Raw genomic sequence first — 13334 nt, 5'->3', positions numbered from 1 at the left:
CAGTCAACGTGTGGCCCTAAATGGAGTTCTTTCATCCCCTCTTCCTGTGCAGGCTGGAGTTCCTCAAGGTAGCGTTCTGGGCCCTGTTCTTTTTCTGGTTTTCATCAATGATCTCTCCGACTCTCTGGAAAATGCTCTATTTCTCTTTGCCGACGACTCCACCCTCTGCCGTACCATCTGTCATCCCTCAGACCGGCAAGCAGCAGCTTCTTCGCTCACTGCAGATCTGGATAAAATCACAAACTGGTCCAACACGTGGAACATGTCTTTCAATCCGGACAAATCTCACACTCTCACTATGTCTCTTCGAAAGGAACGTTTAGAAAACCCCCCCTTCCACTTTCTCAACAATCCTCTGGAAGAAGTCTTTTCTTTCAAGCTTCTGCGTCTCACTATCTGCCATGACCTTTCCTGGGAAAGTCACATTTCCAACCTCGCCTCAAAAGCCAGTCGCCGACTGGGAATCCTCCGTCTTTGCAAAGTCCTTCCTCGGCCCTCTTGAGCTCCTGACCACTTACAAAGCTTTTGTCCGTAGCCTGATGGAGTACTGCTCTCCCCTCTGGGCTGGTGCTCCTGCCTCCCACCTTTCTCGGCTTCACGCTGTCGAAACCAGGGCATTTAAGATCATCGGCATCTCCCGCAATGAAGCTGAGTCTTTGGGCCTCTCACTCAATCACCGCAGGTTGGTCGGTGGTCTTTCTGTCTTCTACCGACTCCTCTCCAGCCTTGCCCCCCCTGCTCTCTCTGAGATTTGTCCCCACCATATTTCCACAGGGCGCTCAAGGTCCGCCAACAACCTCCTTCTGGTAAATCTACCAAAGTCACGAATCACTGCTCATCTTCACTCTTTCATTCCTCTTTTTTCCCGCCTTGGGAATAAACTTCCTCACTCTATTCTTTCCCATTCTTCCCTCCAGGCTTTCAAAACAGCTGTTCACCACCACCTTTTATCTTCCCCCATCCAAATCCTCGATCTTTTCTACCCCCGATAATCCACCCAAGCCCACTTCCTTCAATTCCCTTGCTTTCCTTCCTGAAAGTCCCTGTAATGTCCATCTTCTCTTCGCCATGTTCCCCGTCCCATCCCCATCCCTCTCCCTTCCACAGTTCACCTAATGTGTCTGTTCCCCACTGTTTTGTCCCTTCCACTCCCGCCCCTCTTGTCTCGTGCCCCCTTGCTGTGAGTTGTGTGTTTGCTCTCGTACGAGCCTCGACCAAGGTATACAAAAAAAAAAAATAGTCAATGGGATACTCCCTCTCCCCCTCCTTTCCTCCCACCACCAACCTGCCTTTTCCAGCAATGTGCGTTAAGAGTGTGGTGCTGTTTTGGATTGTGCATTGTTCTGCCTGCCCACCCACAATAAGGGAATCTATATTCGGGTCACATCGTTGCATCCTCTGTGTCCGCCTGTGGTCCTTCTTGTCTGGGAGGTGAGAGTTTGGACATTGTCCCATGGCAGGATTGCACAGTGAGTCAACTGTTTGCCCGGTAGGGGGTGCTTCTGACATGTACTTTTTAGCAACCCACTGAAAACAAAAACAGGATTGCATTGTTTTTTGCACCAGCACCGATTTGCTCATCGCTCGAATAAGTGCTATCCTGTGGATAAATGACTTATCTGGGTGGCCTGAAAGTTCCTACCCTGGTGATGTCATACAAATACTTTAAAAATGGTACTGCTTCCTCACTTGATGATAAATGGCTGGTGAGGTAACCATCGGATAATAATTTTAACTATGGGATAGATCTTATCCAGTGGTTCAATTATCTGAGTTTTGAGCAACAGGTGTCTGATAAGTTAGTGTCTGTGTTTCTCTGTGTCTATGGTTCTCCCTCTCCCTCTCTCTTCCTCCCCCCCCTCCTCCTCCTTCCCTCTCTCTCTCTCTTTTCTCTCTCTGACAACACCTCTCTCTACCCCCAAATTCTTCTTTTCGCGATGGTGAGTTCCAAGACATCCACCGGCAACATCAAGGACGGTAGTCTTGAAGGCACTCCACAACTCTTCAGGACCTCCCAAAGCACCCAGACCCCCCAAATCTCCACTCAGCTTGTTCGCAAACTCCTCAGCTACCTTCTCATCCTTGAGCTTGCCAACATCCAGCCGAGGCTGGGATGGTACCATTCTCCTGGATTTAAGGTGCAACTTCAGACCTGCTACAACAAGCCGGTGTTCAGTATTGAGGAGCTGAGCACTCCGGTAGACCCTGCAGTTCTGGATCATCCTCCAGCAACCATCAATGAGGACATGGTCAATCTCCTTTGCCACACTGCCAGCGTTGGAATACCAAGTCCAGCGATGAGCTTGTGGGCGCTGAAACAATGAACCAGCCATCCGAAGTCCATGACTTCTTGCAAAGTCAAGGAACTTAGTGCAATTCAGGTTCACAGTTCCAGACCCATGGGGACCAACACACATCTCATAACCATCCCTGTCAGTTCCAGTCGATGCATTGAAATCCCCCAAGACTAGAAGTGTATCTCGTCTGGGGCACTGATCAACCACAGACTCGAGCGTGGCGTAGAATGCTTCCTTCACGGTGAGATCACTCGCCTCAGTCGGAGCATAAACAGAGACCAGGAAAATGACACCTAAGGAGTGACGAATCCTTAATCTCATAATACGCTCGTTGACCAGTGTTACCTCAATTATCATTGGAATCAGCTGATTGGACACAGCTACAGCAACTCCTTTGACATGGTAACCATCAGAGCCACCAGACCAATAGTAGGTGTAACCACCCGCCATGATCTTTCCGCAATCCGGTCTCCGAACCTCAAAGTGTGTTGCAATACCGATGTCCAAATGCTTGAGTTCAGATGATAACAGACAGGTGATCATCCTCTCTTCGGGATAGGACATTCCAGGCACTCACCCGAAGGGACCGCCTCAGGTTAACCCAAGGAGACCGCCGTCTGGTGGACGACACCTCAGCACCACTCCGACACACTCTCCCGCAATCTGACCCAGGGATGTTACCCCGTGGTTTCCCTCCTATCATCAAAGATTGGGGGTCCCGAAGGCTTTGCCCCAATCCCGTCATCCAGTGAGCTGCTCTGCGAAGGGAGGCTGCACAGGAGGTACTCCCACAGAGTTGGTTTTCAGATTTCCTTGCGGTTTTGTGTTTTGTGGGATGAAGGGTTTTACAGTGGCCGGAATGCAAATCATGCCACCACCCTCCTAATAAGAAGTAACCCACCTGCAGGAGGATGTCCGCAGACACAGTTCGGCACTAGATATGGATGGCCGTTGGCTCACAAGGATCTCCTCCGCCCTTTGACAGGTTTTGTTTTTAATCCTGCTGGGTGTCCATATCCAAACACCGTCCTCACCAAAAAAACCTGGTGGGGGAGACGGTTTAGTCGCCGACAACCCGACCATGGAACAGGTTAGTACAGGTTTACATGATACCTGGAGCAAGTCACAGATCTAATCTGGCCTGACTGACCTGACACGCATATATATATATATATATATATATATATATATATATATATATATATATATATATATATATATATATATATATATATATATATATATACATACATATATACATACATACATACATACATACATACATACATACATACATACATACATACATACATACATACATACATACATACATGTATTGTTTAAGCTTACTAAAAGCTGATATTTGAAATCTCATTCCCATTTTTTGACAATTGGAGCTCGTGGCCTAATTACTTTTGTGAAAATGTGGAGTTCAGTCAAAAAAAAATTGTAAAAAGCAATTTCACCCCCCCCCCCAAAACCCCTTCCCCTAACCTGGTATAATTAAATAATAATGTCCATAGAACATGAGATAAAATGGCTCCAAAATTCATTTTTTCACTCTTTTAAAGGTAATTATTGTATTTCTGTATTTTATACCATCCAGGGACACAAGTGGTGATCTTGTTGGATTCGGATTCGATTTTTATTTTATGTACATTTTTAACGTATTGTTACAGCCCGGGGTTGAATGTTTTCTATGAGGGGAAGCGCTCTCATTCCTCCTGAACACCCGGTCCTGAAGTCACCAGCCGCAGATAACGCCGCGACTCGGTGGGTTGCTAATCATCCACGAACGCCGATTGGTACCACCAATCCTGCAGGGTGTCATTACTTCAAGTGGTTACTTTACCTTTGGATGACAGTATCAAGGGGGGCTCTTGCCCTTGATGCGTACTTGTCTTAACTTACTGATCAGGTGCAGCTGAGCGGAGCTGCCAAGTACACACCGGCTAACGTGTTGAGCCATTCGGTGGGGTAGAATTTCCTGGCTAACGCTCAGTGTGGACTATGCCAGATCAGTGGAGGAAAAGGTGGGATGAGCTCGGTACATTTACAATAACAATTTATTATCAAAACAGTGAGGAAATGTATCTGGCAGAATAAGCAATGGATTAAACACATGAAAGTTGGTACAGCTGGGAAAGCAAGAATGGGTGAGGTGCGGCAAAATAAATGCACCAATTTACAAAAGCAAAGAGATACAGTGCTGATCAATCAGTTAGTGTTGAATCTATCAATTAGAACTTATACAGACTTAACTTATTTGATACATCACATTGACACCAATCGGAATCATCACCAGAAGGGGAGATAATCAAGAAAGAAAGGTGAGTTATTGTAGGGCCTCTCTCACCGCTCATGGCCCGATGTAACCATGCCCTCCTGTGCTGAGGGAAAGGCAAGAGAGAACTGGTACGGGGATAGAGGGGTGTCGCTGTGCGGCTGGATTATTAGGATGCTGTGCTCCGCTGTGTCCCATGTCGCTCCAACTCGAGACGAGCCCTGAAAGCAGCCTCCATCAGCACACCAGAGCGCGATTGTCCAGAGTGTTTGAAGCTGGAAAGAGAAGGATTTCTAAAGAACGTCAGAGTCGAGCGTGTTTGAAATCGCCAGTGGGATGTTTATATGCCTCCAAGCAGGGTGGAGTCATGTCCCAGCGGGCACGGCCATGCCACGTGAAGGCCAATATCCGCCAGCCTCGTTCAGAATGCGCCATCTCACTGGTCCCAGACTTCGCCGGCGTCACTTCTTCCGTGCATCCGCTGGGCTGGAAGTGTCTCATTCGTCCTCGAGACGTGCCATGGAGTGGGTTGTTCCTGACTTAACGTGGGGCAGAATGCATCTTTCATCATTGGTAGTGCAAACTTCTTGGAGAGTTGCGGATGGTTCTCCGGGCAGCATGATAGTCGCCACCGACAGAGAGGAACAACAGAAATGCCAGCGTCGACTTTTGCTTGATGACAGTGTGAGCTTGGTTGATTGTGGCGCGAAGATATTCTAGTTTTGTCGTTTAAATTAATTTTCTGAGATTTTTAGAATTTGGTTTTCATTTGGAGGTTGTGGGTTATGATGTGTCAATGAAGGTGGAAAAAGTCTCATTTAATTCCAGGCTACAAGGCAACAAAAGGTGAAAATTTTGAAAGTGTGTGTGTGTGTGTGTGTGTGTGTGTGTGTGTGTGTGTGTGTGTGTGTGTGTGTGTGTGTGTGTGTGTGTGTGTGTGTGTGTGTGTGTGTGTGTGTGTTTTTTTTTTTGCATATATGAGAGAGAACTGTACTTAAAGCGATTACAATTAAACCTGCACACAAAAATAAAAAAACTGCCTCTTTATGCGTACTCCTTGATAATTTAACTTGGCCCCCCTGTGGTTATGTCACATGCCGTATTGCTATATGGTGAAATTCCCTGTACCCTGCAGTTAGCGATTTTGGAACTAATTTAAAGTATAGCCTGTGGTTTATTTGCGTGAAAATATGGTCGTATCCCCCACCCCCACCCCCACCCCACCCCCACCCCCTCATTTTCACTTTCTCCCATGATGCAGCATACCTTATGTGTGCTGCTTTTCATAATTTGCACACTCATTGTGTCCATTGAGATTTGATGATGTGCTTTCCATCATTTGGTGTGTTTGAATTACACGATTCATCCAGTTCCCTTGTTGACCACCTCATTGTTGTTTATTTGATGTGAAAGGTATTTGTATCCTTTCGAACATTCTGCACCTTTATGTTTAATTCAATGTCCGTGTACTTTAAGCATTCTTTTAAAATAATGCTGTTCCGATAATGAGTGCACTTTAACGGCTTTGTCGTTTAACATTGACCGCAGGAAAATCCTCAATGAGCTATCGGACACAGACGGTGTGACGAAGGAAGTGGAAGGCAATGGCGAAGAGGGAGGCGAGACCCCGGTGGCCCCCTCTGTGTCTGGCTCCACACCTGTACCACCAGGCCAGTACAGTACGTCTCAGAGGCATGACAAGTGTCGTTTTGCTATCTGGAAATGAAGTGTGAACACGGTGAAAGTTCTCATTTTAATTTTGGCAAGTGTGTCGGGTGGGCGTATGGTCGGGTCAGGTGTGGTCGATTGGGTGGGTGTTGTATTTTACCAATGTTACCAAACTGGTTCCTTCAAATTTTTTATCTTTGTTTTAAAATACCACTTTCTGGTGAATTCTTGACCATTTTAGCAGTGACGAGGATGATCTTGTCAAATAAATCAGCTATTCCATGGTCAAACAATTTCTCGAACCTGCCATGCGGAATTATGAATATAAACGTGGTATTACTTATCGTCGTGACATGTGATGTCAGTGGATAATGAGAAAACAAAGCTGTTTGACACCCCGGCCCCTGGATTCCCAGAAGTTTTTCGCTGATGACATCGTACCCCACAAAATAGATCTTTGAAGGGACATTTCTCGTTGCAGGGAGAAAAATTATCGCTTTTGAAGACAATTTTTTTTGATAAATAAGGAAGGTTAGGTTAAATACACACTGCCTGATTAAATCAATTAAGAACACACTGCCTGTTTAAATTCCTTTCCATCTCCGTACATGCTGTCTGTCTTTTCCCTCGAGACCGCCAAGTAGGCTGATCATAACTGTTTGTGTTGTCACCATGCATTTGTGTATTTATTACCTCTGCTGCCGAAGGTGAAGGAGGTTATGTTTTCACCCCTTTCTGTCGGTTTGTTTGTTTGTTTTTGTGCAGGATATCTCAGAAAGTTGGGGACGGATCCGGATGAAATTTTGTGGACAGGTTCTGTGTGTGACGAGGACAAACTGATTAGATTTTGGTGAAGATCCGGATCTGGCTACGAGAATTTTAAAGTGATTCTTCACCATTGAGAGATGCGGCTAAACCGATATATAGCACGATATCTCAACAGTTTGTGGACGGATTCGGACGAAACGTGGACACGTTGGGTGTGTGGCAAAGACGAATTGATTCGATTTTGGTGCAGATCTGGATATGAGAATTGTTTAATTTTTTAAGTAATTCTTCACCATTGAGAGATTGTGCCAAAAACAATATATATATATATATATATATATATATATATATATATATATATATATATATATATATATATATATATATATACATATATATATATATATATATATATATATATATATATATATATATATATATAGCATGATATCTCAAAAATGTATTGGGCCAGATATGTTCTCGTGGATTAGGCATTACGTGGCAGAGGTATGTGCTCCGAGTGCCCTTCTAGTTCTCTTGTGTTTTCCCATGTTCATCTGTGTGACCCTTGTCCACCCATTTCATACTGCCCCATTGGAATACTATTTATGAAGGCTGATATTGCTCTGCGTTTTGGTGGACAAGTCAAAAATGTATTTCAATACTCTCGTTTATTGTCTTTAGTTCCCCAAAACTATGGGTGATGATTCGAGCGTTAGCCATTCAATGGAGCAAAAGAGGGAAATGTGGGTGGAGGAAGGGTTTATTTGTATTGTGATGGCAATGGGTAAAAGGGTGAGGGGGGTCAATGATTTAAGGTAATTGTGCTGTCTCATGTGCGTTCATTTCCTGGCTCAAGTTTAAACTCATCCCGTGCTTCACAGGCGGGGCGTTGCATCGATGAGCACATCGTCTGTCGGATGGAATGCTCGGCAAAAGCTTCTTGTCTGTCAGCGTTGGGTTTTTTTATCCTTTCTTTTCAAAACCGCTGGATGCCAAATTATGTTAAAGATCCCATTTTGTCTTTCACAAAGAGTTGATGATTGTGTGTGGATATCCTGACTAAATTCCAAAATCCTGCAGGGGGCACTGCATCATCAGCACAACCAGCAGGCTCATGCAATTTCCTATTTCCTTTATTTTGATCGAGGCACATCCTGTCGAACAAATTGAACAAACCACTCATCCCCTCTGTTATCCAGCTCTTCCGTGAGGTTCAGACTTCATTAGAATCAAAAAGATTTGGGAATGTGATGAGCTAAGCCACATCATGTTGACACTCGGCTTTTATTTCAGGGAAGTGGAAGAGTCATACTTTGTTGTGTTTTTTTTTTTTTCCAACAACTTTTAGGTTGTTCAATCTCCAAACTGATAAAAAATCAGGAAGAGTTTCGATCTCGTTTCACCGAGCTGTTACGGTTTCACCGATACCAACACCATCTTTCAGCACTTGGCTGCAGGCCTGAGGCTGAGTTTGTCCTTTCCTGTCTGTTACAAATTTGGTAGTGTAGTACTTGGCATAACTTGTTTGGCTGTACTTTTTTTTTTTCTTCTTCTTTAGAAAAATACAGACTTGTCTTCCTGTTTTTTTTTTTTAGTTAATATGTTCCAAAGAAGACCCTTGATTGTGGCATTTTTCTGTATTTTGCATCCCTTTAAGTTGCCATCGCTGAAGGGGGTACATTACAGCTGGCGATTGCAGGCGGTGCAGAGACTGGGCAGGGCCTTCAAGCAATCCCGGTACCTGGTGGGGCGATGCCTGCAGGTGCCACTGTACTGCAGTACGCACAAACCTCTGATATTGGCCCGCTGCTCTTCCCATCCAGCTCGGTTGTGGTGCAGTGTAGGTGTCTACCTTACTTATGCGAAGCACAGCCATCCTCCATTGAATGTCAAACCTTTCTCTGTTTCACTATTGGCAATTTGTCAATCTCCCCCCACACTCCATTCTGTTAGCTGCCAGTGGGAGTCAGTCAAGCTTCGTGCTCTCATCTGCGTCATCGTCACCATCACTTGTGGAAGAAACTTCAAGGAAGCGAGAAATTCGACTCATGAAGAACAGGTTGGGAAGGGGTTGGGGATGATTGTTGGTGGTGATTGGGGGTGGGGTGGATGACAAAGGTGTTGTGAACATCATATACAAGCACGCTCTTTCGTTTGGCTTCGGGATAAAAGCTCGAAACAATCATGTGTTTGACTGAAGTAGGCGAGCAATCTTTTGCAAAAACAGGCGAGTTGTGTTGTGCAGGGAGGCTGCGCGAGAGTGCCGGCGGAAGAAGAAGGAGTACGTCATGTGCTTAGAGAACCGCGTGGCAGTCCTGGAGAACCAAAACAAGACCCTCATCGAGGAGCTGAAAGCACTTAAGGATCTCTACTGCAACAAGACCTCCTGAGGGTCATGCATCCTATGAGCAACTCCCTCCCCAGCTTCTATCTGTGTCTCGTGCTCGAAGCCCTGCACTTGCCATCATTGGTTGGAAGCAAAAGTTACCTGGTTAGAATTATTGACACGACTTTGTCCTCGTTTTACATAATGTCCATGAAGATGGCGTATAACGGTGCACACACGTCTCCACCCGCTAAGCTGTCTGTGCACACGAGAGTACTGCCGTGTAAAAAGTGATTCACCGGAGGTGGTATAACTTTACTCGGGAGGACACAATTTGAGCTCATTGAAAACAAACTGTACAGTTTCTGAATGGCAGCAGCAAAAGTGATGGCTGCACCCTCCTTTGGCTCTTTGTAAGTTTTTACTTTGTACCTCCGATTGAGTGGATTTCTACATATTTCTTAACTGCACTAGCTTTCAGAAGTTACGCCGACGTTTCATTTTGTAGGACGAAGCTCGTGCGGTTTTAGGGCATTGCAAACTCCCCTGATGCTCTGCGGCTTAGAGGCGTATGCGTGACAATGCGTTTTGCTATCGATTTTAAATGAGAGCGGCTGACGATGCATTCCTGTCATTTCCCTTTTTTATATATAAAGAAAAAAAACTATTTTGAACTTCACGGGAATTGCAATGCCAAAGCCGCCTTGTTGAAGTACACAGATGCTGATTGTATCGTCACATCGTGGCTCAGCTTCATGCTGGCTTTGATGAAAAATTGGCTTGTGACTTGATTTTACATGTACAGATATACGTTTATATATACTGTGTGTGTATGTATGTGTATGTATATATATATATATATATATATATATATATATATATATATATATATATATATACATATACATATACATATATATATATATATATATATATATATATATATATATATATATATATATACATATAATTTCTGTATATCTGTACAATATTGCAAGTCATATATATATATATATATATAATCTTCCTCTTCTTTCTTTTCTACCATGTTTGGTGGGTATCTTATTGTTTCAGCTGAGTGCTCGTCCAGAGAAGAGGCACCCGTCTGTGTTCACTGTGACCTTGCAGTTTTGCTGCAACCTCGGCAATTGAATTTTATGAAACGTTTAACTATCATTTTGAGAAGTTCTGATATCTACTTGGGATGTTGTTTGGTTTTATGTGTGTGTAAATGAGGAAAGTAAGTGCTTAGTTGTGTTTCCCAGGTTGCTTTCCGATGCTAAGTTTGCCTCCCGAGCGAAGAACCCATCCTCAGACTTGATAATTCCACCATAATTGGCATATTATTTGTATAACTCGTAATATGCCATCCTGCTGGGAGTGGTGTTATATGATACACACTTAGAGAATTGGGGTACTCCCCCCCCCTGAAACTTCTTCCCCCCCCCCAGGACTATGATGATTCTTTTTTTACTGCCTATAACTTTCCCATGCCCACCCCAACCCCCCATCCCTGAGTATGACAAGCACTTTTCAACTCATTCTGTGTAGTGGTCCAGGACTGCAGGGAAATCAAACAATGCACACAAACAAGCAGACTTCTCAATAATATGATTGGATTTAATCAATTGACAGTTCAACTTTTCAAATCTAAAGCTGGCTATCCTACATTCTTGCATTAGTTTTGTGGACATAAATTGTATGTGTTTTGTTCGTTAATAGGTCTGTCCAGTGTTGGTTTAGGGCTGTACAGTGTACAACGGAGCGGCCTTTTCATGTACTCCAGCTGTGGTGGTGTCGCTGTGCACTACAATTATTCTCTGTAACCTTCGTTGGGCTGAAGACACATCTGCACAGTGACCATGATGATGGATGAAGAAGAGCTGAAATACCATACTGAACAGCTATGGTACAAGTTGGCTGAGGCCGAAGGCAGTCAGGATATGCCCTTTCGACCAACGAGCTTCTCTACTGTGCTGTCGATCGACTTTGTGCTGTCTCCATTTGTGGTCTTAAACTAGTCAACCGAGGAAGTCAAAATGGAAGGCACCACTAACTGGTATAGCTGCTCTGTGAGCAAGGCTCGGTGGATGTTTCGACAGAGCAGACATCATCTCGGACTATGCAGGAATCTTATGCCAGGTGTTGGAGGTTCACTAACACCTGGCATAAGATTCCTCCCTCCCATGGAGAGAGGAGGTGCATTACATGACAGGAATACGAAGAGATTTGACCAAAGGTCGTATCTGTGAACAAATTAAACATTATTTTCCGAGGAAATAAAGGTGTTTTATAATTTCATATCATATTTGTACTCTAATTATATATATATATATATATATATATATATATATATGTATATGTATATGTATATACACACACACACACACACACACACCCCTAAGGTTCAAGGGCAGAGGAGGGAGGACCTCAATTCTCTCTATGTAAATGTGTCAGTCCCTGGGGAGGGTGGTAGGTTGTGGTGGGGAGAGGTGTATTCGAAGTTGTACTAAAATTCACCACAGACTTCAACTTGGAAGAAGTAACCTGTACGTAAGGATGGGTTATTTGCTGGTTCATAAATATGCATGTTTTCGAGGTCACATCATGAATAAAAGCAAACACCAATCTAAATTGGCAGGTACTATGTTGCACCACCCTTCACTATGATGTCACACCAAACCAGTGAGCTGATGCATATGTGACCACACCCACAAAGGGATACTAAAAAACGATGTTCCAGGCTCACCTGCATTTTGCAATCGAGGGACGCTGCCTTTGCACCTTGGGAGCAGGTGTGACTTATCTACCTTAACTTGATCGATCACACCGAGTGGTTTGTCGTTTTCCCATCGGGGTGAGGATTTGAACCTGAAATTGCCAAACACAATATTGTCCTCGAGTTGAGCCAAGCCCAGACCCTTTAATGTAGCAGTAAAAAGGTGTAAAATGTCAAACGGCAAAATATATTTACATTACTTTATTGGAATGCTCAATAAAATGTTTTATTTTATTTTTTAAAGATAGAAGTTGCACACGGTTGAACATTACATTCACCCGTAATATTTACTTGGTCTTGATGTAGCACAGGCCATCATGGGCCAAATGGCCATGTCCAGGCCGTAACATTTCTGATTGATGGCAGCACTTATGGTGCAATACCGACGAGATGATACATGGCACATTTACCTCTCAACTCGAGTCCAAGTTCCATTCCCAGACCTCGTGCTTCTCAGGCAGGGTGTTGTATCACCGAGTACACCGTTTCACTCTGGGCCAAACTCGTACCTGATTGCTGGCCCATTACACCTACGATCGGACCCCGTACAGTTTATGGTCTTGCACCACGCCACATGACCTATTATCATTGTATACGACTGTGATCGACACGTTTTGCTGTCATAAAGATCGTGATGCATAAGATTCAAAGGGGCAACATTCGTAGCTTTTTCATGATTTTATTTGGAAACGGTCTTTCAAACGTTTTTTTTTTGTTAAAGGAGTGCTGGCGATTTTATTCGGATGCACCAAGCCACCCGATGAAAGATGCATTCATAATTGAACATGGTTTCATATCATTCTGTACCTTGCGTTCTATTTGAATGCATTGTGGGTAATATTTGACTCGTTCAGCTTTGTGATATAAAAGCTTTGATTAAATTTGTGGATTCTTCTTGATGTATTCAAGTACCGTGGTTCATGGTTTAGCACAGGTAGAGTCAACTGTCCTTGAAGCGCTCCAGTCAGAGTTCGATTCCCAACCCGACGATAAACTGTCGGATTGCTGCTTCGTGGCCAGAGCATTGCAGCACAAGATGCTCCATCCCTTGGATGTACATAAAGCCGGCTGTCCCGTCTGTTAGCATCAGCTGGTGGGCGTTAAATACCTGTGTCGGCTGCAGTGCATCGGTCCCCTGGAGAAATTACAATGTTGACCGAGCTGTTGTGGTTCCACAACCCGTGGCCCGGTCTTCTCACGTAATGGGAC

The 13334-nt window shown here is 44.2% G+C and overlaps 1 protein-coding gene across 3 annotated transcripts in view; it reads left to right on the top strand.

The window, feature by feature from the left end:
- Nucleotides 1-13006, top strand: part of LOC147030318 (cyclic AMP-responsive element-binding protein 1-like) — an 80668-nt gene extending 67662 nt beyond the window's left edge. For all 3 annotated transcript variants that reach the window (XM_085874241.1, XM_085874242.1, XM_085874240.1), the window contains exons 6-9: nt 6130-6260; nt 8678-8860; nt 8974-9079; nt 9266-13006. In XM_085874241.1, coding sequence (XP_085730367.1) covers nt 6130-6260; nt 8678-8860; nt 8974-9079; nt 9266-9410 — 565 coding nt within the window. In that variant the 3' untranslated portion in view covers nt 9411-13006. The remainder of the gene's footprint in view (nt 1-6129; nt 6261-8677; nt 8861-8973; nt 9080-9265) is intronic.
- The last annotated feature ends 328 nt before the right edge of the window (nt 13007-13334 follow it).

This window comes from Eptatretus burgeri, chromosome 3 (assembly GCF_056783735.1).
Source record: "Eptatretus burgeri isolate ZD-2024b chromosome 3, Ebu_testis_v1, whole genome shotgun sequence".
Classification (NCBI taxonomy): domain Eukaryota; kingdom Metazoa; phylum Chordata; class Myxini; order Myxiniformes; family Myxinidae; genus Eptatretus; species Eptatretus burgeri.
The sequence above is the reverse complement of the archived record's forward strand: the minus strand, read 5'-3'. Positions and strand labels throughout refer to the sequence as shown.